This window comes from Telopea speciosissima, chromosome 1 (assembly GCF_018873765.1).
Source record: "Telopea speciosissima isolate NSW1024214 ecotype Mountain lineage chromosome 1, Tspe_v1, whole genome shotgun sequence".
NCBI lineage: Eukaryota > Viridiplantae > Streptophyta > Magnoliopsida > Proteales > Proteaceae > Telopea > Telopea speciosissima.
Window position 1 is genome coordinate 3,803,672 of NC_057916.1, and position 27,531 is coordinate 3,831,202.

General features: G+C 37.4%; 2 protein-coding genes and 1 non-coding gene across 7 annotated transcripts in view; 1 reads left to right on the top strand and 2 right to left on the bottom strand.

Moving 5' to 3' along the window:
• LOC122669884 (CCR4-NOT transcription complex subunit 11-like) overlaps nt 1–21,210 on the bottom strand; it is a 41,678-nt gene extending 20,468 nt beyond the window's left edge. Inside the window, exons 1-3 of one of the 4 annotated variants that reach the window (XM_043866776.1) lie at nt 21,198–21,210; nt 8,617–8,806; nt 5,156–5,266 (exon numbers count right to left, since the gene is read on the bottom strand). In XM_043866776.1, coding sequence (XP_043722711.1) covers nt 5,156–5,266; nt 8,617–8,763 — 258 coding nt within the window. In that variant the 5' untranslated portion in view covers nt 8,764–8,806; nt 21,198–21,210. Of the gene's footprint in view, nt 1–5,155; nt 5,267–8,616; nt 8,810–14,084; nt 14,096–17,679; nt 17,724–21,197 lie in introns of those variants that run through there. The other 3 variants (XM_043866793.1, XM_043866767.1, XM_043866784.1) reach the window with 3 other exon arrangements.
• LOC122669868 (pentatricopeptide repeat-containing protein At2g22410, mitochondrial-like) lies at nt 10,763–16,605 on the bottom strand. Of its 2 annotated transcripts, XM_043866749.1 has the most exons (3): nt 14,488–16,605; nt 13,461–13,545; nt 10,763–11,822 (listed from the first exon to the last, which is right to left on the bottom strand). In XM_043866749.1, the coding sequence occupies exon 1, from the start codon at nt 16,446–16,448 to the stop codon at nt 14,679–14,681; it is 1,770 nt and encodes a 589-aa protein (XP_043722684.1). In that variant the 5' UTR covers nt 16,449–16,605; the 3' UTR covers nt 10,763–11,822; nt 13,461–13,545; nt 14,488–14,678. The 2 variants fall into 2 exon arrangements, with proteins under 2 accessions (XP_043722684.1, XP_043722691.1); XM_043866756.1 differs by lacking the exon at nt 10,763–11,822 and having other exon boundaries at nt 13,460–13,545.
• On the top strand, nt 20,469–20,552 carry TRNAM-CAU. The gene is given in 2 exon segments: nt 20,469–20,506; nt 20,517–20,552. It is a non-coding gene; the product is annotated as a tRNA-Met (tRNA).
• Nucleotides 21,211–27,531: the final 6,321 nt, after the last annotated feature.

A 27,531-nucleotide genomic window follows, 5' to 3' on the forward strand; every position in this document is an offset into this window, starting at 1 on the left:
CAATCGGCATCAGATCACTTCTCCTTACTGGGGCATCCCCAGGCCTCCGTTGCACATGGCCAAACCACCTTAGACGACATTCTCGAAGCTTGTCGCTGATTAGGGCAACTCCCACATCAGCTCTAATACGCTCGTTCCTCACTTTATCCTTCCTAGTTTTGCCACACATCCATCTTAACATCCTTGTAATGTAGTCCTAGGTAGGAGAAGTCCTACTAGGAGCCAGGAGAATGGGATCACCTAACGAGGCTGGCCGATTGGGACAGCTTAGGCTAATTAGGGCAGAAATTAGGGTTAGGGTTGAATAAAGGTCATGGGGTTTATGGGGTTTTAATATGTAGGTCTAGGAGGCTTTAATGGCATATAAATATTAGGATTTGGGAAGGTTTTAAAATTCTGCAATTCTGGACAGAATTGAGTTACAGGTTTTGGGTTTTAATGGAGTGGAGGAATGGAGGGGATATAGTGGGGATTATGGACTGGGTTTAAGGTCGAGTGTAGGGAGAGGTGTGGGGAATATAGGCTGGAAGTATGGGTCGAAATTGATGGCCAGATCTGTAGTTATGAGGGAGTCCTAGTTGAGGTAGGAGTTGCAGGTTTAATGGAGATTAGGTTTTGATGGATGGAGGGGAATGTGGATTAGGTCTAATGGAAGGATAATGGCTGGGACGAAGAAGGTTTTAAAGCAAAGTACAGGTTCAAATTTACTGTATTGCAGAAACAATGGCAGCAGCCTGATATCTTGAAGGAACCTCCCAATCTTCACGATGCAAGGAGTCGCAGGAGTGCCCCCACCCTATCCACCTTGAGATCCACAAGGATATACACTCACAAAGAGCAGCAGCAGCAATGGCAGCAAGCATAAAGCTAATTTTTATTAATCAAATTCGTATCTAATGCTGGCCTCCCTTACAAACTTATATAGAAAACTCAAAAATAGACTTAGACACTAAAAAGGAATGGCCTAACCCTATCCCTAACCTATTAGGTAACTTAAACTAACTAGGAAACTAGAATACTAAAGGAAATAGACTCAAAACATGGCTGGACTTATAGAGTCCTAATCCAGCCCAACCTACATCACATGACCACTTAAGTTGTCACATGACCACTTAACCAAGTCACATGATCACTTAAATTGAACCAATTGAATGCAACCAATTTGAACCGGTTCAATTAAAAAACATAAAAATAAACTAAGTATTGGGCTAATCCCGTATGCAACCTATATACCCATATTTTAGGCCCATAAAAGTGGCCTATTACATTAGAAACCCATGGGATCAAAGGCCCAACATGTATGTAACACAACCCTAGACTTATTCCCAATGAAACAAGCTCTATTTGGTGATAAATCTGCATCACCTTGTCTCTACAACACATAGCTTTGCTATATGGCACTTCTTGGCTGCCCGACATTCCACCCCATACATCATAGCAGGTTGGACAACAGTCCTGTAGAACTTTCCTTTAAGCTTTAAAGGAATGCATCAGTCACACAGTACTCCAGTCGCACCTCTCCACTTCATCCATCCCACTTTAATTCTTTGTGAAACATCATCATCTATGACACCTTCTTTGTGTATGATAAACCCATGCAAAACACTGTTTAAAAAAAAAATAGAGCAAGTTATGATATCAAAACTTCATCAAATACCTCTCCAAGTGGTCGCGGGTTCAAGTCAAGAAACCACCTCTCCATGAAGCGGGGGTAAGGCTGTGTACATTATGACCCTCCCAAACCCCGCAGTGGTAGGAACCTCATGCACTGGGTACGCCCTTTTTAATCAAAATACCTCTTATACTAGTAGTTTTACAATACCCAGTTCATGAGAAATGAAAGCACATCTCAAATGGGTCCAGGAATCAAGCAAAGCTTCCCATCCAAGATCCTTCAGTTTTGTTCTTTTCAAATTTCCCAAAGCATAACATGAGAAAATAACCCCCGGGGGCTAATGAGAGAGAGTAAGATCTTAGAATTGCATTGATGAATCTAGCAAATTCCAGACATCTTCAAATCGAAATCACCATAAAGTTCAAATCTCATTACTAAGTTGGTAAATTGTTAGAATTTTGTTCATATCTGCAACCCAGATGACCAAAATTCTACTCCATTCATTTCTTTTTCTTTCTTTTTTCCTTTCGGAGGGGGGATCATTACACAACTTGTACTTCAGCAAGAACATCCAGCAAGTCCATACTTCTTGCACTCCTTTGCTCTCTTAACTATGTTTCTTCCAAATATTGGGTTTCACATCACCCTATCAATCATCCATCAATAGTTTACTTATCAATAGCATGATAAAATCTAAGCCTTCTCCAAGCCATACACCTTCCCCTGGGTTTGATTTTCTGCCCACCTTGAAGACCACCCTTCCTGAAAAGGAGTCATATTTCTTTATAACATTCTTCCAGTTACACATATCACACGTGACAAGTTCATCTTCATAGACCCTAACCCACAAAACAAGCTCCATTCATAATCCAGTGATTCACAACCAAACCACCAAAGCAAATTCCAATTAGCCTAACCCCTAATATCCTCAAGTTTCATTGGCCTAGAAGCCAATTTCCATCTTATTTTCTGTTTTTCTTTTGCTACCCAGAGGACATCCTGAATAAAGACGTTACGTATCATTTCCAGTGAAAAGAAATTCTCATGTAGTTCCTCCTTTAACAGAATTAGAAAGGGGATTCCTTTAGGTTTCCTCACATCGGCCAAGAATTTCTTTGGGTAACAAGGGTCATTCTCTTTGGAGGATGACCACATGCTATTGTATGGGCCCATTCGTATTTGGAGATTGAAACTACAGAACTTTTGAGAACAAAATCAAACACACAGATGATGTGTTAAATCATTATTCACTCCACACCCCCAAGAGAGAGAGAGAGGCTTTCCATTTTATGGCAGTGAACCGATAAAGCTTCAGAAACAGAGATCAAGTAGATGGGTCTACTTGCAAATGACCTGCCCATTGAAATATCCCTACCCCACCAGATGAAACAGATACTTTTCCAACCAAACACCCACTTCTCTATCATTAATCAAAAGAAAAATCTACTCTCTTACATCTTTCACTTTAAAAGGATTTCAAACCACCACAGCCTGCAGAAATCCAATAGGCAGTAATTAGGCACCCCTGAAAGGTAGCCCACCTATACAGCTTTCGAACAAAAGCACTCCTAAGCACCTGCTTCTCACAGATACCGACCTAATAAATACAATCTCCATAAGATCAATTCTCCAATCCAATGTATCTTCAACAGTTCTCAAGATAGCCACCAAAGCAGGAACCTGATTACAGCATGAGCCCAAGAAAACAAGTTTGTTGTTTGAGTTCTGAGGGTGAGAGATCATTGGGGCATCTTGTTCAACCTCATCCCTTCAATCAAATCCCCGTATATAACAACATACTTAGAGGTGTAGAAATCAGCACCTTTCACTACCATAACCCATCACTTATCTAAATCAATTTGCTGATCAAGAACATGAACATAAGGATGATCCACCCGGGCTTCTCACCGCAAGATGCCAATTGGATCAAACACCAATCCCTTTCCTTGAACACACAAGGGGTTTCTTGATCAAACAAAAGAGATCTTCAATGGAGAAGAACAGCAGCAAAAGCAGCAACTTTATTTATCTAATTCGTATACAATGCTGGTCTCCCTTACAAACTTATATAGAAGACTCAAAAACAGATTCCTACACTAAAAAAGAAAGGCCTAACCCAATCCTTAACTAATAAAATAACCTAAATTGACTAGGAAAGTGAAATAATAAAGGAAACAGACTCAAAACAAGGCTGCACTTATAGAATCCAAATCCAGCCCAACTAAAACACTTAATAACAATTACTTGCACCTTAAATTGAACCACATAGAACCGGTTCAATTGAACTAAACCAAAATAACTTAAAAATAAACTGAATATAAGAAACTAAGTCTAAGTCCTAATAAAGGAAATCCCGTATGCAATCTTACTACCCATGCTTTAGGCCCATAAACATGGCCTATTACATTAAAAACCCAATGGACCAAATGCCCAACATGTTTAGAACCCAACCCTAGACTTATTCCTAATAAAACAAGCCCATTCGGTGATGAATCTGCATCAGCATGCTTCTGACATCTCTAAATTTCTGCTTGTCAAAATACTAATGGTTATACATCTCCACATATCAATGTATTCTACTAATTAGAATTATGAAAGCACAAAGCGCATGAAAGGCACAAGGAAAGGAATCCGCCTTATTAATTTAAGGTGGAATTTTAAAAAAAAATACACATAAAATAAATAGAAAAACACCTAGAAGTAAGGGATAATTCATGTGAATGACAAAAAAGTATAAAGCAATATAAACAATAGCACAGAAAACCATCACATCACACAACAATACAAACTTAAAATTAATTAATGACAATTACATTAAACAATGCAAAAGATAACAAGACCTGAGTTGAGGAGTCCTTTAGCACATAAGCATATGTGAGATTCCAAAGCCTAATACCAGATTCTAAACAATTTGCAAATTTATAGAGCATGCATTAGTTAATCAGTTGGAGCAAGCCACTAAGACTGCAATTGTTGAACAAAAAAGAAATTATGCTCTGTTTGCTTGAACAGATAACTCCCACCACACAGATGCACAGGCATGCACCTCAGTGACATAATGCTAGGAGCAAGAGGTGTGTCTCTTGCCCGAGGGGCACGCCTTAATAACACTGCACAATGCTTGGAACATCAGAAATCGAAGTTAGAATAGTTTAAGATAGAGGATTACTAATTTAGAAAAGATTTGATATGATTAACAGTCCAGAGGACGAATTGATGAGGCAGTAACCCATACTCCCTAATTTCCACAGAGGCAGAGCTTTTAATTCATACAAGTTATGAGAGTCGTACTGGGCAGAGAAAAGGAAACTGGTGATGTAAACAAAGAAATTATGATCCAACTCAAATTGGATAATTCCCATGCAATTTGGAGGGAATAAAAATACAAACTAAACAGGAATCTGTAATGAACACTTTGAAAATACATCTTCATGAGAAAGATCTACAGATCTCAGGCCACAAAGGCACACTTTTTAAAGACATAAGAAATAAGATTACCACAACTCTCAAAAAATGCTGTAAGTACCAAAGCATACTTACATTTATAAGAAAAGAAATGAATGGATTTGTTGAAAATGGCTGTGAAGAGTAAGTCTGATGGAGAATAGCAAATGCCACCAAACGTTGAGTGGGTTTGAGCATCTTTTTCTCCTGAGGAAAAAAAAACTCAACAATTAGCAATTGTTTCCAGTGGCTTCTTCATCACACAAAACGTAAATTAAATCACATTTGACACAAAAATGAGTTGATTCTTGACTAGATTTAGAATTTTGTACCATACAATATGATGCAGTCCAAGTCCATCGATTGGGCTATCAAGTAGGCCAATGCTTGGCCATCTCATGGGTCGAATTCTGCCCATTAATTCCCATTCGACTTCTGCCATATATTGGTCCATACCCTGCCACATCGAGCCAGCAGCTGAAGGAGTATTTTCAGATCTCGAATAGGCCCAAAGACAGCTGGTGGAGATTGAATTGAAGACCAAAACACTGTTCAAAGTACTGTTCACATGAGCAGTGTGACAGTGTCACATAGCATATTTGCCTTGTGTGGGGAATGCTTCTAGAAGATCCTGTGGGGCCCAAGGCAGTTTGTATGGAGGAGGAATAGTCTACTTTCTATTTTTTTATTAGCTTCTATTTTTGTCCTTTCCTTATTCATGCAATAGCCATAGTTAGATTTAGTTTCTATTTTCTTAAGTTACTATTTTTGTAACCTTGGCTGAATTAGAAGTTTCTATTTTTATTTCAGTCCTTTGTTTCCTTTTAGTTGGTCTAGACTAAGTTAGGATTTTATTACTTAGGGATCAAGTCTCAATTATTTCCTTGTAAGAGACTTTCTAGATACTTTCTATTTTTGTAATCCATGCATCAATATAAATAAATAGAAGGGGCTGGAAAGAACGCCACAATTTTGAGATTAGAGAAACAAGTTTGTTGCAAACTTTGGCTGTGAGATACAGTGAGGTGAGAGACCCATGAGAGGTTGAGAGGCTCAGCCCATTCTATCCCCCTTCTTCTTCTTCCTTTCCCCTGCCAATCGATACCTATTTCTACCTTGTTCTAGGTTTATTTTCTGGGAATCGCTGAGATCATTCGAGCCTAATGGACACTACTAGTTTCTTCAATTGAAACCCACATTGAAGATCAAGTTTCTGTGGTTATAGTTGCTGATCTGAGGAACCATACAAGCACCTGCGATTTTCCAGATTTGGGATTTTTCACCAAAACCATAAGGATGGTTGATCTCAGCCACCAGTGATCAGTTGTGGCTGATCTTTAGGGGATCAATCCACCATCCAAGGAACTCGACTCAATGGTGAAGAGACCCTGTTCTGTAGTTAAACTATGACTACCAACCTAGGGTCCGAAGTCAAAACTACCATTTTGGGTGTGATTTTTCAAAAACTAAGGGTTCCAGCATGTTTATAGGGCCTAAAATAGGCTGTATTACAAGTTCCATGACCTAATTTGGTCATATGGTCCCCGAAACCATAGTTCGAAATTTTTAAAAAAAAAAAATACACAGTTTTGGCTGAAACAACTCGGTTTCAGGCAGCCCGAAACCATGCCCGAATCCAAGACCTCGAACTATGTCACTCTTGCAATATGAGGAATAGGGTTTTGAGGGAAGAGACTCTCTCTTCTTTCTCTCTCTCATCTCCTTTCTTCTATTTTCATTTTTTTTTTATAATATTATTATTTACTTTTTTAAATGGAAAATGAACAAACAAGGACTCATCCAGGAAACCTCTAATAACTTCATTCTTGGTTGTGTCACCTGTTGATAAAATGCAAGATCTGGGACCTCCAGAGAAACAATGTACATCCAGACCTCTAAAACTAGTGCTTTATATTTAGACATACTCATACGAGGACAGGTTACTCTAACTGACCTTGAGTACACCAATATCACATAACATTGTCCATCTCTGATCAGGTTACCAATAAACATAATCAAATTTCTTCTCGATAAAATGGTCATTAAGAGGGAAATGCAGATGCATAACCAAACGGATTGCATAACCAAACGGATGGCAATAATGAGCTAATAATGACCCTCTATCACTAATAAGGGATTTAATGGGGATACTGCACCCTTGTCCCTATTAGTTAATGAAAGGGGTTGGGAGAAGGATCTACAACAGCAATTTTCATTCATATATGGTGAACGGCGTAAAATTATCTGTACAAGTAACAATGAGACATCCCTCCACAAAACATACAAAAAGTGTATTGACTACAAGAATTGCAAACTCATCTTCTATTTAGCTCCTGACACCTATAGTACATGTAATATGATTATGACCAACACCTGCACAAATTCTTCAACTGGAACACTGCACGTCAGCAGAATTTTTCCTGTTTCTTAATTATGAAGTCCCTAGAGGCTGATTGACACGCCCAGGCGCCCACAATCATACTACCTTTTTTCCTTATCAAAGAGAGCAGCCTAGGGTATCTCTCACTCAAAGTAAAATCAAAGTCTCATTTCTTTGTTACTTGGAAGTCACAATTCTCAAGTCAAAGCTAATTTATTTGAAACAAGATTAATTCTTATTAGAGCAATGACTATGGTTATAATTTCTACGAACTAGGAAACAAGTACTTACACCATACAGTGGATAAGAATCAAAATTTGGGTGGTACAAGGACATCATTTTTCATCTCCCCCTCAAAAAAAAAAATCAAATTGTTCATTATTTTTCTTAAATTTAATACAGGTCTTTAAAAAGAAAATTTTTCTCTTCTTCAATAGAATCCACAATGTAATCAAATTTGACCACCTCTACCATTTGGGATGTGACTTAGATCTTCAATACATTAATAAACAAATAATACCAGCCGAATAGCCGACCAAACCTCATATGTAAACAGGATAACCACAGAATCCGTTTTAATGGGACCATGGTTCTTCATTCAACCAAAAACATCCTCTGCAAGAGCCCCGCTGAAATTAGGTGCAGAACCATTGTGTAGGGATAACCAACTATTGAAGGGTAACCAAGATAATCTGAAGTAAAATTGAGAAATCCAACAATAAAAGAAGTAATGATTTGAGTTTCGTTCTGTAAGCATCTTTAAGTTACCCTACGGAATTTATAATCATGAGAATCCCGGAAGCTACACAAATTCAATTTATCTGACTATAAAACCTTCCTGAACTAAATATTCCTACCATAACTCCATCACCATGCCATATAATCGTAAGATGTCTCTCTGTCAGAAACTTGTAAAGAAGTACAAAAGAAAACATAGTCCACCTTATCGCATTGAAAACTTAAATATAATTTATCTCAATTTTTTATTTAATTGATCTACTTCAGAAAGGATGCACTACCACAAATAATTTTATTTTGAAAAATATCAAGTGCAAAGAGAATCAAGAACCTAACTCAGGAATCCAACAGTTCCGTTGCAATTCAGAAAACCAAACACCTAACAGAGGTCAAATGTTAAGAATGTATACACAAACAAAAAAAGATGAAGATATCTTGCCTCTAAGAGAACGGCGAGCGAACAGCAGATTCTGAAATGCATTTCTAACGGAAATTTAGAGATGAAATCCGAGATGATTTCTTCGAACGACCGTTGATCCGCGTTGAGCAGAGAGAATAGCGTCTTAGAATCTTGCACGGTGATCATTTTTCCGTATCACAGAGACGAATTTCAGTGCACGCAAGTCTCTCTTCAGCGCTGAAACGAGGGAGATGGTCTCTCACTCTCTCCAGAGAAGTCCCAACTCCCGCAGTAACTGATGCGATAAAACACAACTACAGGAACTCGCGACGTATATGCTCGGCATAATCCGTTGGATCGGAATCCTTTTCTCCAATACTGTCCGAAGCCAAAGCCCTTGCAATCCTTTACGCGCAACTACGGCTGGTTCTAATCGGAATGGTTGTTATTTAAAATTGGGTTTTTAACAAATGCCCCCTGAAAATGTCCATTTGTCCAAATGCACCTCTACAATTTTTCTAATTGCAAACTTCCTCTATTTTCAAAACAGTGTAGCACTTTAGTCCAGTCCGTTAATTTGGGATGTTAGACGTTAGTTTCAGGAATCTAATGACCAAAATGCCCTTCTAATAAAATCCCCCCAAAATTAAAGAATAAAATGACCAAATTGCCCTCATCTTCCCCAAATAGTTTAGGTTTTGAAATTGGAAATTTTTTTCCCAAATCGGTTAGGGTTTGAACCCATCTGGAAAGCAAAAGATCAGATTAAGGAGTTTTGAGTTGTAAAGATCTAAAGATGTTAATGGCCTAGCTAGTATCATGAGATGCGAATCCGATTGAAATAATCTATGTTTATCATCATGTGCACATTTGGAAATGTTAATTATTATTTTTTAATTAATGCAGAAAAAGAAGGAAGCTCGTCCAAAAAAATTGTTCTCATTGTTGTGCCAGTTGCCGCTGCAGGAGTGACGATTCTTTTCTCTATTCTCTTGTATTGTTTGCTAATCCGGAAGAAAAAGAACATGTCAAAGGAGAATGGTAGAAGTTTAATTTTGGCCCATTTTTTCTCTCTCTCTTAGAAAGCTCTCGATCTACTTGATTATCCCAAAATCACTCTTGGTTCTGCTTTTGGCTTGTGCACAGGTGAGAACACAATTAAAACTGCAGAGTCATTGCAATTTGATTTCAGTACGGTCCTTGCAGCCATGGAAAATTCGCCAACATCAATAAGATTGGGGAAAGGGGATTTGGTGGTGTTTACAAGGTAAGAAAAAAGTTACAAACATGTAGTAGTAATCGAACTAGACTTCTGGTATATCATGTTTTATTTTACCATAGAATAGAAATCTGAATTGATTATTCATGAATGTAGAATGATTTAAGGTAGTTTTCATTTAATCATGATGTTGAATAAAAAATTCCTTAATTTGATCTCTTGCTTTCAGATGGGTTCAAACCCTAACCGATTTGGGGGAAAAAATTATAGTTTCAAACCCAAAATTATTTGGGGAAGATGAGGGTAATTTGGTTATTTTATTCTTTAATTTTGGTGGGTTTTTATTAGAAGGGCATTTTGGTCATTAAATTCCCTGAAACTAACGTCTAACATCCCAAATTAACGGACTGGACTAAAGTGCTACACTGTATTGAAAATAGGGGGGGTTTGCAATTAGAAAAGTTACAGGTGCATTTGGACAAATGGGCGTTTTCAGGGGGATCAAGATCCTCTCCAGCGCACTTGTGCGCCGGACGGTGTCCAGCACACATCGTGCAGCTGGGGGGCTTCGATCCACACCACCGCACACATCCTGGTGCAGTGGCGTGTGGATCAAGGTCTCCCCAGCCAGACGATGTGCGCTGGACATCGTCCCGCGCGGGAGAGGATCTCAATCCTTTTCAGGGGGGCATTTGTTAAAAACCCTTTAAATTTAGAAGAGGGTTGTCTGTCTAAGCGACATAGGTACCGCACCAATCAGAGGTGCTTCGCCGATTGTCAATAGGGCAGGGAGGAGGGAGGAGGACGACCAAGAGCATGCACACCAAGACTTGTTTTCGTATTTTTGGGATAAAAAAATTTCCCCCCAAATTGGACATAAAATTTGTTTGTTAAATCTTCAAATGAAAACTCTCCTTAAGCCTTTACAAGGTCAAACAGATTTTACAGCATATTTCCCACCATCCCTTACATATTTAAAAAAAAAACACTGGAATATTTTCAGCAAAGTTCTCATGTAGAACTTTACCTGAAACATATTTTTAACTTGGAAACAAACACAGCCTTTGGACCAATGCATTTTCCTTTTGGCAGCAACTCTTGCAATGTTTTCTGTTGAAACTGAACCTCAAAAGAGCGACTGCCAAATGTTTTCACTCCTTTAGGGATGCCAAGTCCTCGCTCCGGCTCTGTTTGTGCAACTATGAGCTTCAAATACTATCTTTCTTACGAAGAACATATTTAAATGGGCACTTTGAACTGACCTTGTAAATTACAAGGGGTTTGCAGCATTCATACATGCCCTGAAGGTCATCCAAGTGACTGTTGTGTGAATCCAGCAAGTTGATGTTTTGGGGTTGACTCAAATATCCTAAAATTAAGTTTTGTTCCTCGCATAACACAATTCTGATAGTATACAGACTACCAGGGAATGAGGCATTATTTTCATGAAAGAATCCTCCGCAGGGAATATGATGTGTAACCCAATGTTTTACTGACCTGCAGAGAATTCTGAGCATCTTCAACAATGACACCAACTCTTGGCTGAAGAACAACATTGTGAGCATGTTGATGTGCTGTTGATATCTCCAAGGAAACCAGCAATTGATTGAGATCAAACTTCAAAACTCTCCAGAACTTGTCACTGTGTACTCATCCTTCCGAATTTTGAGTGTTCAACCTATAGCTTGTAACCCGCATATGGCATATCTCTTCTCGTCTTTCTTTCTTCCTCGTGTTCTTTCTCATGTTTCCTTTTCTCTCTTCTTTACTCCTGTCTGTCTCTCTCTCTCTCTCTCTCTCTTACCCGTCATTCTTCCTCATCATTATAGCCACAACCAACTATATGTCCACCAAGAAAGCGCGACACATGGATGTCCTGCATATAGCTGAGTTCTAGAATCAGGGGGTTCTTCTAGCAAGTATTCAAGGTTACTACTAAAAAAATATCAAGAATTGCCAGTTCTTCAACAGGTAAAAGAACATCAATACTTTATTATGGCCAAATTATGATAGTAAGGCAGAGCCTCTGCATGAATTATTACGAAATAAAAATTAAGATCACAAGTAATATGTAGCTACTAAATAAAAGCATGTAGCAACAAAATAATTATCTATTATAGATCACAAATCAATTAAGATGACCAGAATCTACCTGGGTAAGAAATTTTTTTCAATTTCAGATCATTTGAAGAGAAAAACAAACCAAAAAATCCCTAATTATGTAATTTTTTTAATTTTCTTAACAATATATACAAATTCAAAGAATTGGAAATTTTTTAACATTAAAAAATCATTCACGAAGACAAAAAACTATCTATTGACTAGTCTATTTAAAAAATTATAGATCATTTGAGAACCACAAAACCCCAAAAAATACCCTACCTATACTATACACTTTTTTTTTTTAATTCCTAAAATTGGTGAAAGTCCAAAAAATTCTGAAAATCATGGGAGTCACAGATCCAACTGAATGTTCAATAAGCTCAAGTGAATACTAAACATCAAAGAGTGAATTCTGTCTCTAGTTCGTGTAAATTTTGAATGGGCATCATTCAAGAAATTTGACTGCTGAACCCAAGTAGGTGGAATGAGGTATAGTTGAGTTTTTTGTTCATCATGCATGACAAATGAAAATGATAGACATCGAGGCCTTAACCCAAAGAAGCAACATAAATTCTCATATTGCATTGGCCTTAGCTAGTATTCAGGAACAGATAAGACTACATCTATACTACCAAAAAAAGGTCCTTTAGTGCAATAGAAGTAAGAGAAATTCAAGCACACACTATATAGATAAAGCAGGCTGAAGAAAGAAAAGGGCTGGGATTGGCAATGAAAATTTCACCAGCTCAAAGCTACGTTAAAAGAATACAGGCTCCTAACTTTTGAACGAAAATTGTAACATATTAAAAATGACCAGGAATGTTTCCTACTTGGCCCACCTAGAGAGCCTCATCTGGTCAACCAATGAAATCTGCCACGTGGAATATTGAATGGGGCACAATGTTCCCTGCTCACATGTCAAACAGAATTGACCAAGTGCAAAAATAAAGTTTTGCAAAATCAAGGACGACCAAGAGCATGCACACCAAGACATGGCCTATGGAGAAGGGGCATGCCAATAGATGAGGGGGTATATGATTAAATGGGCTCTGGAAATTGATACATTGTTAATTTAAACCCAACCTTATCTATCCAACACTCGGAACCGCCAGATCATCCTGCCATATGGCACAACTAGGAGGGCCATCAAAGAAACTTTTCTACACTTGACTTGACCATGTAAAGGACATTTTCCCATTAAAAAAATATGTTCCGTAAAACATAGTGACAGCTCAATACCATATAACTTCTCCAGAATTGTCTATTTAATTGATATATGTTAAAGTGTTTGCTACAATATACAAGCGTATTTTCTGGAAAATGACAGAGAATTCTAAAATGTATGTTACTTATCCCATAAAATTACTAGAATGAAATAGTTTTTCTTTTATCATTTCATCTTATCTGTATCGTATCCATAAAAGTAAGAGGAACTATCATGTGTCATATAGCATTTGGTTTGACAGAAAATATTTTCAAAATTTACTTTTAAAAAAAAAAGGGACAAATTTAAAAAACAAAAACTTGTAGATAAAATTTGCACCCATTCCAGAGCACTTACTGAATATGTAGAAGTAATAAGGAACCATGTCCTTGGGCCAAATTCTTCATTACAACATCATAGCAGGATTCCAAGTGATGTTATTCTGCATATTGAAGATAGGTCAATGCATATTAGTTACTCACAAGAGATATATTCATTGAACCAAAAAAAAATTAACTTCTTCACCAGATGAAATTCTCAACATACTTCATTTGTGACAAAATGATCGAAAGTATGCATAGAAAATCTTATGGCATTTACTATCCCTATCTGTAGGTCCCTTGTCAAACTGACAGGGAAATATGATAGCAAAACCTCTTAAAATCCCATGAAACTTGCAAATGATGGGCAATATATATATACACACACACACACAATACCTATACAGAAGTTCCTAGAACCCTACAAATGACTTATGTACTGAAACTTGGAAGGACAGTTAATACGAAGGTCTGGCTTGGAGGACTTACAATAGGTAACACCTACTTTGAGTACATAGATCAGCTCTAGAACAGATATATGGATGACTAATAAAATAAAAAGTCAATTTGATTCATTCATGTGAAGAGACTGAAATGCAAGACTGCTAGAAGAAAGCCAATATTGACAAAATATAGAAAGAGGGGGGGGGGGGGGGGGAGCCTCCCTCTCTCGGGCCCCTCCCAGAATTAATGTGGCAAATGTTCAATACAGCCTTCTGAGCCACATCTTTTCAACAACTACAGGAATCAGAAAGAAGAAACAGGTCTCACTGGTACATTCAACTGCACAAAGAACCCAGCCCAACATGTCTTGAAGTTTTACTTTATATCAAATAAAAAATGTCAATTACCCACAGGTTCTGATTTATATTTTTCTTATATAAAATTTAAATAAGAAGAAAATTATAACACTACGCCCCAGTAAGTAACTAATGATTTCTGATAAATAAAAAAAAAACATAAATCCCTTTAATAACCCAAAATAAGTGTATAAAAACAGTTGGTGGAATTGAAGAAAATATGCAACACAAAAATAGTAAGAAGTTTAATCAAGAAGCATATACCATAAGAAAGCGAGTCTCGTGCCTCCATAAGATGTGCTTGATGCATCTGGCAAACAAATTAAAAGGGCAATTATGGTAATCGAAACTCATCATGGGATCTGCACTATTTAACATACAATAAGCATGCAACTGCTTCATTGGAATTGGATGACAATAACCCTTAATCGGTTCTCAAGAAGATACATGGAACTTCAACCAGTGAAAGCCTGATCCTTCGCAGGGAAAGGACGTTTTTCTGGCATGAAAGAATCAAGAAGCATGCCATTAGCTTCGATGAAGCTACAACCAGCAGCCTTATGCACATCGCTATCCTTCATCAATTCTCTCATATTCATGGCATCATCCCACCTATCTGCCCCTGCATATGTGTTAGATAAGAGAACATAGTTGCCACTGTTATCAGGATCCAACTCAATAAGCCTTTTTGTGACAGCTTCGGCCAGCAAAACATTTCCCTGAAGCTTGCAAGCACTCAGCAATATCCTCCATACAATGGCATCTGGGTCTACTGGCATTTTCTTAATGAAGCCAAATGCCCTGTCCAGATTGCCAGAGCGGCTCAGGAGATCAACCATACATCCATAGTGCTTCATTGTTGGTTCTATGTGATAAAACTTGGTCATGCTTTCAAAATATTCAAATCCTTTTTCCACCAATCCTGTATGAGCGCAGGCTAGCAGAACAGCAACAAAGGTTGCTTCACTTGGCTGAATATCTTCTTTCAACATTTGTGAAAAGAAGTCAATAGCATCATGAGCATAACCATTCACTGCAAGTCCTGATATGATTGCAGTCCATGAAACAGTATCTTTATCCATCATCTCTTGGAAAACTTTCAATGCATTCTCAATGCAGCCACACTTGCAATACATATCTATCAAAGAATTCCCCACATAAACATCAGTTTTGATATTGTTCATGCGAATATAATTATGAATTGCCTTCCCCATATCAAGGATACCCAAATGAGCACAGGCTGAAAGGACACTAGCTACTGTAATTTCATCTGGTTTTACCTTAGCCGCCATCATTTGCTGGAAAAGCATCAAAGCATCGGAAAATCGTTTTTTCTGACAGTAACCTGTGATCATAGATGTCCAAGAGATCACATCTCTGGATGGCATACGATCAAAAAGTTCTCGTGCAGCAACCACATCACCGACTTTGACATATCCCATAATCATTGTATTCCAAGAGACTGTATTTCTTTCAGGCAACTGATCAAACATCTTTTGAGCCAACTCCACAGACCCATGTCTTCCATACAGATCCATCAGAGTATTTCCCAAGTAGACATCTATCTCGACATGATTCTCCATAATATACTTAACCACAGAATCAGCAAGTTCTTGATAACCCAAATGGCTACAAGCTAAAACTACTTTCACCATTGTCACAGCATCAGCCTTCACCTTCTCCGCCTGCATTGCCTCGAAAAGCAACAAAACGTCTTTAAATTTATTGCCCTGACTGTACCCGCAAATCAGAGAGTTCCAAGAAACTAAATCTCTAAATAGCATACCATCAAACACTTTGTGGGCTAAATACAATTCACCACAGGAAGCATACATATGAATCAAACTATTGGAGACAAAGAGACAAGAATCAAAACCAAGCTTGAGGCAATGGACATGGATCTTCCGGCCATATGAGATATCCGGTACACGAGCACATGCCTTGAAGACGAATGTAAATGTTAGTTTGTTTTCCTTCACACTTTGGAACCTCATTCGTTTATACATACAAATTGCTTCACTGGGTCGATCGCTTAAGGAGAAACCACGTATCATCCAATTCCAAATTGACAATGTGGGTGCTTCAATTTGATTAAAAACAAGATGGGCTCTTTGTGAATTTGAAGGAGTAAGAGCATATACCCGGAGAACATCCAACATCGCAACTGGGTCAGTTTGCGATCCATTTCTGATGAGACGTGCATGGAGCTTCTTCGCAACTTCCATGGAAATCAAATAAACTGTCTATGGAATCACCCGGGAAATATTCAAGAGATACAAAAAATAATTTTACCTTGAAAGAGAGGGGCAAAGGTTTGTACTCAAAATCAACAAAAATAGATCATAAACAAGGGACCAGAACCTCAAACATAAAAAGATCACTGAGGTTCTTTTGGCAAAGCACCATTCAGCCCTGTGGCAATTGGCAACTAAAGTGGGACCACGGGCTCAGTAGTGCTGTCTACTTTCGGCACTATTCACCGAACTTAATCAATGTGGGATTATGCAAAATTATCACCAGTTCCTTGCTCGGCTTACTTCCCTAATTTTTATCCTCTCTTGTTTGTTGCCCAAACAGGACCATCCTGTCCCCTCATATGGGGTGCGAAATGACGACTTAACCTCCCTCCGGCAGTGTGTTTGGGTAAGAGGTTAGGTCGTCATTTCGCGCCCCATGAGAGGGGACAGGACGATCCTGTTCAAGCAACGAACATGAGACGATAACGATTCCCTAGTTCCCCGGCCAATGCCTATAATATGGGGGGGTGGACCCCACCCGTGTAGAGTTTTTGAGCAGGGGTACGGTGGACATTGCGCCCCCCTTATTAGAGGCACTGAGGTAACTGGCGAGGACAAAGATTCATGGGATTATACCTCAATAATTCCGAACATCTCAACACTCTTTCACTTGCGGTTTTGATATACGTGGACTCTAATACCATATTGAGTAGAGATGTAAACGGATAGTCGAAAATCCGTATTTGATTCGGGTTCGAATTCATTTATGAGGATTCGTATTCGGAAATTCACTATCCGGAAACTATTCGAATTCATCCGAAACTAATCAAATACAAATATGGTAATCCATGTTTCCGATCGATTATTATCCGATTCGTTTAGCTATCCGATGGTATTAAAATATCCAAAATAAAATATTCGTATCCGTCTATCCGATTAAGTTGCCTTCTTGAATTTTGTATTTTATTTATATTTATAACTTAGTAGCTAGTAAGTTAGAAAATATGATTGTTTTATATATATTACTATTTGACTAAGACAGATGTTATCATATCTATTAGAAAAACATATAAAAACAAAACAAAAAGTAGAAATACATAAAAAATGTAAATGAGACCAAAAAAAGGAATTAGGAAAGCCTAAAGTTTAGATGGAAAGCCAAAAGTCTCGATGGAAACTTGAAAAGCCAAAAACCTCTTTGAAAACTGAAGTCTCGGATTCTCGGTCTCTCAACTCTCAACTCTCAACTCTCAAGACTCTGAAGTATAACCCTAAAGCTCAACGTTCTCTTTGCCTTCCATTCGCTGTGACTACAAATCTACAATCCCTCTCTCTCTGGTTTCATATACATATTGTTTCATGCCTTCTTGTGCACATCTTCGTTGTTACAAGAGACATTGTCCTGCATGCGCAATCACCAGTAGCAACTGTCAAAGGTAAGTCTCTCTCTCTCTCTCTCTCTCTCTCTCTCTCTCTCTATTGTTTCATATGCATCGTTTTCTTCTTTATAACATTATCCCTTATGCCATTTCTACTATTCTAATTTCTAGCGAATCCATCTCTTGGATCGTCCTCTAAAGTCCCAAAACTCATTGTTCAGGTTGTCGATCTCAAGTCTGTCGGCAATAGATTTACGTGAGTTTCTATCTTTCATATTCTTTTTTTTTTTTTTTTTTAAATTGTATGAATCTCGTTGTTGTATGTTGGATTTGTTATTAGTCTTATCTAGAGTATCACTTATTGCTTTATATTTGTTGGGTTGTTCCATATTCGGATACTGCAGGTTTGGTTGGGTTTTAGATCAAGCTTTTCTATTTTATTATATTCCTTGCATTTTATGTATTATGTGATACATGATTTCAAATCGATTTGAAAAACGGAGTGTAATGAAGTCATTTCTAAGAAGAAATAAAGCTCAATAAATATAAAACAGTAAACGGACAATCGGATGGTAATCGGATAGAAACATTCGGATATTTGGTATCCGTTGCTAAACGAATCGAACCGAATAATATCCGGAATCCGTTTAACAAGTCAAATTCGAATTTGGTATTGTGTTATTATATTCGGCGGATAGCGGAATTGTAAACGAATTCGAATTCGGATAGTACCCAATCCGATTCGAATTCGATCCGTTTACATCTCTAATATTGAGTATATTAACTAGGGGTGAAATAGGGCCTGATTGATCCTGATTGGCCCTGATTGATCAGTCCCATGTGATCGGGTATTGGTTTGTTTCATACTCATTTGACTATTAGATTTTCTTTGGATTAGAAAACTTAGCCCGATCTTATAATTTTAAATACTTTTGTTTAGTAAATAATTAGCCTTTATTTGTTGGTAAATCAATAAATAATTAGATACTAAATAAAATTGCAAAATATAATCAATAAATTGTAAAGCATAACCTAACACAGGGTCGGGCCGGGCTTAGCCTGAAGCCTCAACCCTGGCCCAGTCCTACCCTGACCCCGGATCTGATAATTTAAACCCTAACCCACCCTCAAGGTTTCAAAAACCAGTCCAAGCCCTCTTCAGGCTTAGGGTGGGCCAAGGCGGGCTTGGGCCAATAGGGCCAAGCTTACACCCCTAATATTAACCAAGCAAACAAGGAAAACTAGAAGGGCAGTTACATGATTCGGAGTTAAAGCCCACATCCATGGAAGAACAAGGAAGTTCTTCAATTTAATTATTTTATCTCCAATTTTACAATTATTTATATGGGACCCACCCAGTCGTGCAACGCATGCCACCCCTGCACCTCGACATAGGGGTGTGCAAAATGACCACCACATCCCCTGGAACCTCAAAAATGACTAGGGATACGACGATCATTTCACGTGCCCTTGTGTCAAGGTGCAGGGTGGTGTATCTGGCGTGACCGGGCGGTTTTCTTTCTCCCTATTTGTATATGGGATTCCACCAACCTCACCTCTCCCTTAGTACGGGTTATGAGTTTATGACCCCATTTGATATACAACTCAACAGTGTTGATGCAAATTGGACACTCTAATAGATAGTAGTACTTCTACTAGTGATTAGAGTTAGAACACACTCATAGATTTACCAGTTATGCAAATTCTTCAACCCCTAACAACTCTTAGTTTCACTCACATAATAACCGCTGGGGTTTTTACTCAAAGTAGTTTCCTAGAATCTCTTCAATGAAATGGCAACGTTCAAATTTTATTTTATTTTTTTGGTGAAGGACAACGTTCGAATTAGGCAATAGTCAAAAGGTTTCGTTATATAATAACCCTAGTTGAATATTTTAGGGGAAATTACATGATTAGTTACTTTTGGGTTTTCATTTACAAAACTGCCCACCCTATGTTTGAGTTAATAAAAAAAGACAAAAACAAGGTAAGGTTTACAAAACTGGACAAAATAGTGTCTCTCCCTCCCACATTTACTTTTTTAGACATTTTTACCCCTGTCATTACCTTCTCGCCCAGGCATTTTCCGTTCCTTACAACCCTACCCTTGTCCCAGCCACCGCCATTCTCTGCTACCCCAAGTAACAGAGGAAAAAAAAAAAGATTTTTTCAGAGGGGAACTGTCGAGGAAGGAAGGAGAGTCACTGTTTTGCCTAGTTTTGTAAAACTAAACTTGTTTTTATCTATTTTTGTTTACTCAAACATAGAATAGACTGTTTTGTAAATAAAAATCCAAAAATAGCTAATCATGTAATTTTCGTAATATTTTATCCTCTCTCTATAAAGGTTCATGTTGACATGCCTTGGAAAAGGAAAATTATCACCTCCAGTTTGCTGACCGGCCAGTTCTCCAGTTCTTCTAATAGGGGGATGGTGGACCCCACCCGGGCAAGGTGTTTGGGCATGGGTAGAGAGGTCATTTCAGCCCCCCTTTGTTAGAGGAACTGGGGAACTGGGCCGATCAGCAAACTGGAGGTGATACAGATCCCTTGGAAAATGTCTTCAGACAAAAAAGTCACGTATATATTTAACTTTGGTTAATGAATATTCAATATTTAAATACACAAATGGGGTGGTGGCGCAGTTGGCTAGCGCGTAGGTCTCATAGCTAAGAGTGATCCTGAGGTCGAGAGTTCGAGCCTCTCTCACCCCATTTTTTTTAATTTTGAATAATACTATTACAATCCAATCCAATGGGCTAAGGCCCATATCCCAGGATTCGGCCAGTGAAGGGGCCCAATTTGGAAAGATCATGGGCCATACTACTGTCATATTGTTCTTAAAGGATCTGTAGGTTCTTTAAAGCATAAATCAACTTTTCCATCCCAGTCCTCAAGCTTCTTGTTTCTTTTTTTTTTTTCCTTTTTCACTCTAAAGAATTACATAGGATTATATTTTGTTGAGAATGGATCATCTACACGTACCAACAGGTGAACGTACATGTGAGAGCTTACCATTTGTCCTATTTTTATCATTGATAATGGGAGTAGGGGTTTATATGAAAACAAAATTAAAATGTGATTGGCTCTCACATATACATTCACCTATTGATACATGCAGAGGAACGAACTCTATTATGTTATGGCTACACCAAGCGTTACCCTTTTCAATTTTCTAGAATGCGTTTGTTTCAACATAAAATGTTAAGAAGTACAATAGACTCTCAGAGTCCAATCTACTATTTTTTGGTTATGAAACAGAGGACCCACTAGAAAATTATACCCCTTATTTTTTTTTACTTCTAAGGAAACAATTTATACGTTGTAAAACATTTTTATGTACTTTCCTTTACCTTCACCTCTCTCTCTCTTATATTACCAAGTGGCCAAGTCTATGTTTGATGATTGGCTTAAAACTATAATATTTGGTTAAATTCCTATACAGTAAATTGTTTTAATCATAAAGTACACCATTTCAACCATGCGTTGGAGTATTAAACTAAAGGGAAGAGGTTCTCTACCTGCAATCATAGCGTGTGCGGGAGCATCAATAGGAATAAGATTTTCCCATTTTATGAGGGGTGTATTGGTCATTTTGCCCTAGTATGTGTCTGGGCATGTAGCCATGCTACTAGGCAGAGTTTTTTTTTCCCTAAAATAAAAAAGGAAAAATTTCTCCGAGCCATTGTGAAAGGGTACACTAGCACCTCTATTTCTTTTTTTTCTCACATGAAATGACCTCATTGCCCTCCAATGTAACATACCATTTTATCACACCATGTTGGTACAGGTGTCAAATGATCGATTAGGCCCGGTTTCGATCAGGCTGAATCGGTTTTCGGTTTGGAAACGAGTGAGACCAAAAGCAAATTGTTAAGGAACTTCGGTTTTTGGTTTTAGTCCAGTAAGGTTTCGGTTTATTTTGGTCTTCAATATCAGGTTAATTTTGATTTAAGTCATTTTTTTTCCGGGTTTGAATCATAATAAAATTTTACAGTCATAACATGTAGTGAGAAAAGATACAGCAAAAACATTTTTTTTTAGTAAACATTCAATGAAAACACTTTAGATCATCTTTTCCAAGTCAAACAAGTACACAACCAAGAATAAAGAAATTGATTTGATGTGTTCATGTTGAAACTGAAACAAAAAGGAATAAATTGTAAGGGGAAAATATCTAATATTGAAATCAATGGATAAAACGAGTTTGTAGCAAAATCATTGTTTATCATTGTAAGGGAAAGATAATTAAAATCAATGGATAACTAATCAGTGAGAAGACTATTTATTAAAATCAATGGATAACTAATCTGTTCAAAGAAGAACGATGAGGATGAAATGTTGAATAAAAAATTAATTAAATAAAAAAATTGAAGAAAAAAATAAATAAATGGAATAAAAAAATGAGAGAGATAAGAAGGTGGGTGCTTTAATTTTTTTTTACTATTTTAATGATAAAAATAGTAAAAAGTAGAAGATGAATGGTAGGTTAAATAGATTAGTAGGTTACTAGGTGAAAAGAAAGGGCAATTTGGGTATTTAAAAATATGAGGGTAGAATGAGATGTAAAAGTTTAAAAGCAGGGTAGTAGCAGAAAAGAAGTTCAAGGTAGGGTAGTTTTAGTAAATATAGGCTAAGTGTAGGGTAGTGATAGTAATTGTCCTTTCATTTTAACTACCCAACTAATTTCATATAGTGAATAAGGAGATCAAGAGATTCATTATTACAAATCAATTTCCCTATTCATAACCTCATACTCATTGATTTGTAACAATTTCCATTATAACAAGAAATATTCTCACTAATATTAAAATCAATGGACAAATTCACCTATTCATAACCTCATATCTAATGATTTTTTTTTGTAGGGTTCATTCGATTTGGTTTTTGGTTTGGATATCGATCGGTTCGTTCTTCATCCAGTCCCATTATACATCTGTCCAAAACAAGTCCAACAAAGATCGATTCGGTCTGAGTTTATCTATCAGTTTCAGTCGATTTGACTGATTCAGGCTAGGTTTTGACACCCCTACTCGGGATCTTTATCCCCTCTAGTTCCCTGCCCGGCTCAATTCCCCAGTGCCTCTAACAAGGGGAGGGGGGCTAGAATGACCACCCTACCCCTACCCGAACACTCTACCCGGGTGGGGTCCTCCATCACACTATTATAGGAACTGGGGAACTGGGCCGGGCAGGGAATTAGAGGAGACAATTTCCCCCCCTACTTGTTGGTGCGCTGTACCATTCAGGTGAGTTTGAGTGGGCCATTGTAATTGACTTCCTTGTGAGACTGCAACCCATGCCTGAGAAACGCCAATTCACTATCATGATGGGCCAAACCATATAATAGCCCATTTATTAATGGGCCCAAAATGATCAAGCTAAGACCCATAGCACGAGGTCGTGGTGCATGGTGATATGCATTTGGGTTGAGTTTGCTATTTTATTGAGTAGAAAATCTATTGCTATACTACTCCACCGTATTGGAAGGTTCACCACATTATCTTAGGGTTCAAAATCCCTAAGCATGGTTCTAAGTATCGGTATCGCATTGACAGTATCAGGTGATACGTACCGATTTTGCTAGTCACCGATAACGATACCATATCGATAACAGGGTACGGATAAGGGGTAAAATGGTAAAAAAAACTCATTTTTTAAGAAAAATTCAGGGGTAATTTCATCCGATACAGTCGATCCGGGTTGATACCGCATCGATATCGTATCAGTTTTGCATGTTACTGATACCCATTCCGATAACGTACACTAAAACCATGGGCGTAGGGACGCGACCAAGCAACATTCGTTTTCCCTTTATTTATTTATAACCAATGCCTCAAGGGTGGGAAACATAAGGGAACCTATCATTCATTACATCTCTCTCTCTCCCTTGCCCTCCACCGACGGCCTAGCATTGTAATCTTAAAACGATTAGTTAACAAGTACAATTATGTACTAATACGTACCCATTTCCTAAGAATATTTCAGGATCTCTCTTTTCAATTTCTCTCAATCGGTGGAGAAGGTACATTGTATCTTATATATTTTCGTATCAATTAGGGATCTTGCATATGATTAATGCAATAATGCAATTCTACAAATTGAAGAGTAATTTATGTTTAAAGAGATGATTTGTTTTAATTAGATTATTACAATTAAACATAATCACGTGCAACCCAAATTAGACTGCCCGTACTTTTCTTTAAAGTATTGGGTTGGTCACAAACCATGTTCTCAAGGTGTCTGTGTTATGGACAATTGAGTTGTTCAATTGGTTTAAACATGTTTTGTCGAAGAATGCTGTTGATTTGCTCACTTGATTTAGTCCTCTGAATCGTATTTCGGTATTGGTATGCAATAACCCTCCCCCCCTCACACTCATTACCCCGGTCGCCTCCTTGTTTATGCCTAACCCCATTGAACCAATCAATTGGGACAGTGTCAATGTTTCGGAAAATAATCCTCTCCAATTCCTTAAAAGAGTGCAGTGCGGCAGTGCTAGGTAGAGATGTTGACATTTGAAAGCTCTGACATCCAATGGTCCGAGCTCATTGACTTTTTTTTTTTTCCGAACAGTTGGATATCCAAGCTATCAAGTTTCAACTTCTCCACCTAGCATTGTCGCACTGCACACTTTTAGAAATTAGAGAGGATTAAAATTCTTATGTTTTCACTGATCCAATTTGGAGGGTAAATAAAAAATAAATTAGAGCTAAAGAACCCAACATTTAAGAAAACTATATGTTTCCGATTCTTTTGTGTTTGAAACATTATGTTTGGGGTTCCTTCTATTATTAGCTATTTCTAAAACAGTTACTGAATTGAATTAAATTTTGTCTTGAATGCTCCCTCTAATCATTGTAATTTTTAATTTATTTTTTGAATAATAAATTCTCAATCATCATTCATTCATTCAGTCCGTCACATTTAACAGCCGCAAGAGACATTAATTCTCATTCACTGCAATTGCAATTAAAAAACCTAAAAGTTATGGGCGTTGTAATGGCCTAAATAGATATCATCCACATGAAACCCACATTTTCATAACATGCGAGAAAGAGTGGAAAAAAAACACAAACACTCATGTAAGAAGGAAATTTTCCTTATCGTCATTTTTGTCTGCCATGTGATAACTTAATCGGTCTTAGATTGTGTAGTAACGTAAGAGGTTTTTTATTTTTTTGTTATGTGCGTGTGTAAGACCTAGCTTTCCTCTGGCCATGGTGGGAGTTGGAGGATTCAGCCCAGTTAAAACAGGGGGGTTTGGTCATTTCATAAGGTGGAACCCGCTTGTGAAATGATCCAAACAATCCTGTTTTAGCTGGGCTGGATTCTCCAGCTCCCGCCATGGCTGGAGGAGAGCCGAATTCGTGTGTGTGTGTGTGTGTGGCTTTGAGACAATTTGTCTACATCAACCTTGACGATGGAAAATTTAAGCTGAAAAGCATTAAATATTTCTCTTCAAAAGAACTAAAAAATAAACCATGCGAAGAGGCATATACTAAGGATGTTAATCAGTTCAGTTTGGTTCAAACAATTTAACTAAACGGTCTCGACTTTGAAACCATAACCGAACCATTTATCAAATGGTTTTACGGTTTTGGTTTTAGACAGTTTGATTCTGTAAACGGTTTCTATTTGCTCTTGACACATTTATGAACATTTTAAGTAAGGGTGTCAAAATCAAATCGAAACCGTTTATCGAAACCAAACCGATCCGTTTAAACCGAAACCGGTAGGCTGTTTAGTTAAATGGTCCGGTTATGGTTTTAAAAATGACACCGCTTATAATCGGTTTGGTTCGATTTAGACCGATTAATTCAACGATTTCAAAACCATGTAATTCAATTAAAATCAATTATAACCAAACCGTCTAACCGTTTAAAAACCCCAATTTCACTGGAAAAATTTATTCGGACTGTTATTTTGAAGCTCTAACCATGGCTTCCATTGTTCCTATTTCATTCTTAATTTTTATATGTGTCTTCCTTAATGGTTATGTGCACTACCAAAGACCTCCATTTTCTATTAAAAAATGCAACAAGTAACCAGTGTAAATTAGACTTAGGAAATAGTTTATGAAACCATCTAGTAATCGTCTAACTGAAACCGTGTAAAACCGTTTAAAAATCATTTAACAGAAACCGTTTAAAATTCGTTTAACCGAAACCATTTACCAAACAATCTAGGTTTTGATTATGAGACCGTTTAGTTAAACGGTCTGGTTACGGTTTCTATCCTCAAACAGTCAAAACCGAACCATTTAACCAAAATCGGACTGTTTAACACCCTTACATTTAAGAGTGGTAAATAGTTCGGTTCAATTCAAACCGTTTAATTAAACGGCCACAATTTTGAAATCTTAACTGAACCATTTATTAAACGATTTTACGATTTCGGTTTAAATGGTTCGATTCAATTTCGATAAATGATTTCAGTTTAATTTTGACACCCTTAGCTATACCATGTCACTTATTCAAATAAACATTTCCTCTTTTGGATAAGGGAAAAGTATCATAGAGTATCGTGGAGATTCTATTACGCACCCTCTTATATAAATGAGGGTTCCACACTCTCTCTCCCTCAATAAATCCCGTATTTATGATTCATAACACAAGACCCTCTATACGTCTGAATCAGTATTTGAGCGTCGTGGGAAACCCTCTCTCTTTCAATAATAACAAGGGGTAACAAGGTCATCTGAACCATTTCTATTTCTTTATTGTTTTCCTCTGTTCCTAGATTTTGTAATGTTCCTCACCCACCATGTAGTAGACAAGGTTGCTAGCCATTTGACTGCTACCACCATAGTGAGTTGGCTCTAGTCCTTTGCTTCCCTCAGCTGGATCAGGCCAGCTAATGAAATTCTCAAACCTTATAAAAAATAAAAAGGGGACAATTTTCATACACGGCTATGTAAGCCATGCATGTGAGAGGGTTGGTGTTTCAATGCATTAAATATGGGTGGGGTTTTTATGACTTTTTCAACTTTTTGTGAGAGGGGACACGACTATGCATACTTGCATGGCCGTGTATGAAATCTTTAGCCAAAAAAAAAGATCTCTTGTATTTATCATACCTTGCTCTTTGGAATAAAATCCGAGGGATCAAATATTAATGATCTTATTGGCTATTACACCTCAAACACCATATAGAGGCAAGGAAACAGAAAATTTAAGGCATGCCCAATTTTCCATAGCTATTTGTGAGACTTGTAGTGAATGAGAATCATTGCTTGGTTTATATTATTATTCACAACTAACCATAATCCATAGGATACTATTTTAATAATCAAAAGGACCCTCAAGATGATATCCATTATAAGAAACACATTATGGAGAGATCTATTTGTAAATTGATTAAAAAATTATTTAGGGCAAGATGAGTTGTTATTAGTACTTATATATTGTAAAGAAAAGAGACCTAAACCTAATACATACATTGTATCAACTTTTGGGCATCAAACCTTCACCAGATTTCTACAAAATACTTCTCAGATCCTATGAAAAAATTAAGCATAGAAGTGGCACACATAATGGTAGCATTACACCTAAAAATTCAATCATAGATTTCATATCTATTAGGTATACATACAATATATACAGTATATATAGAGCCACCTTTATCCCAAATCTTTTTTCTTTTATTGAATTATTGTGACTTAGGGGTAGTTGAGTGAGATCTGTCTCATAG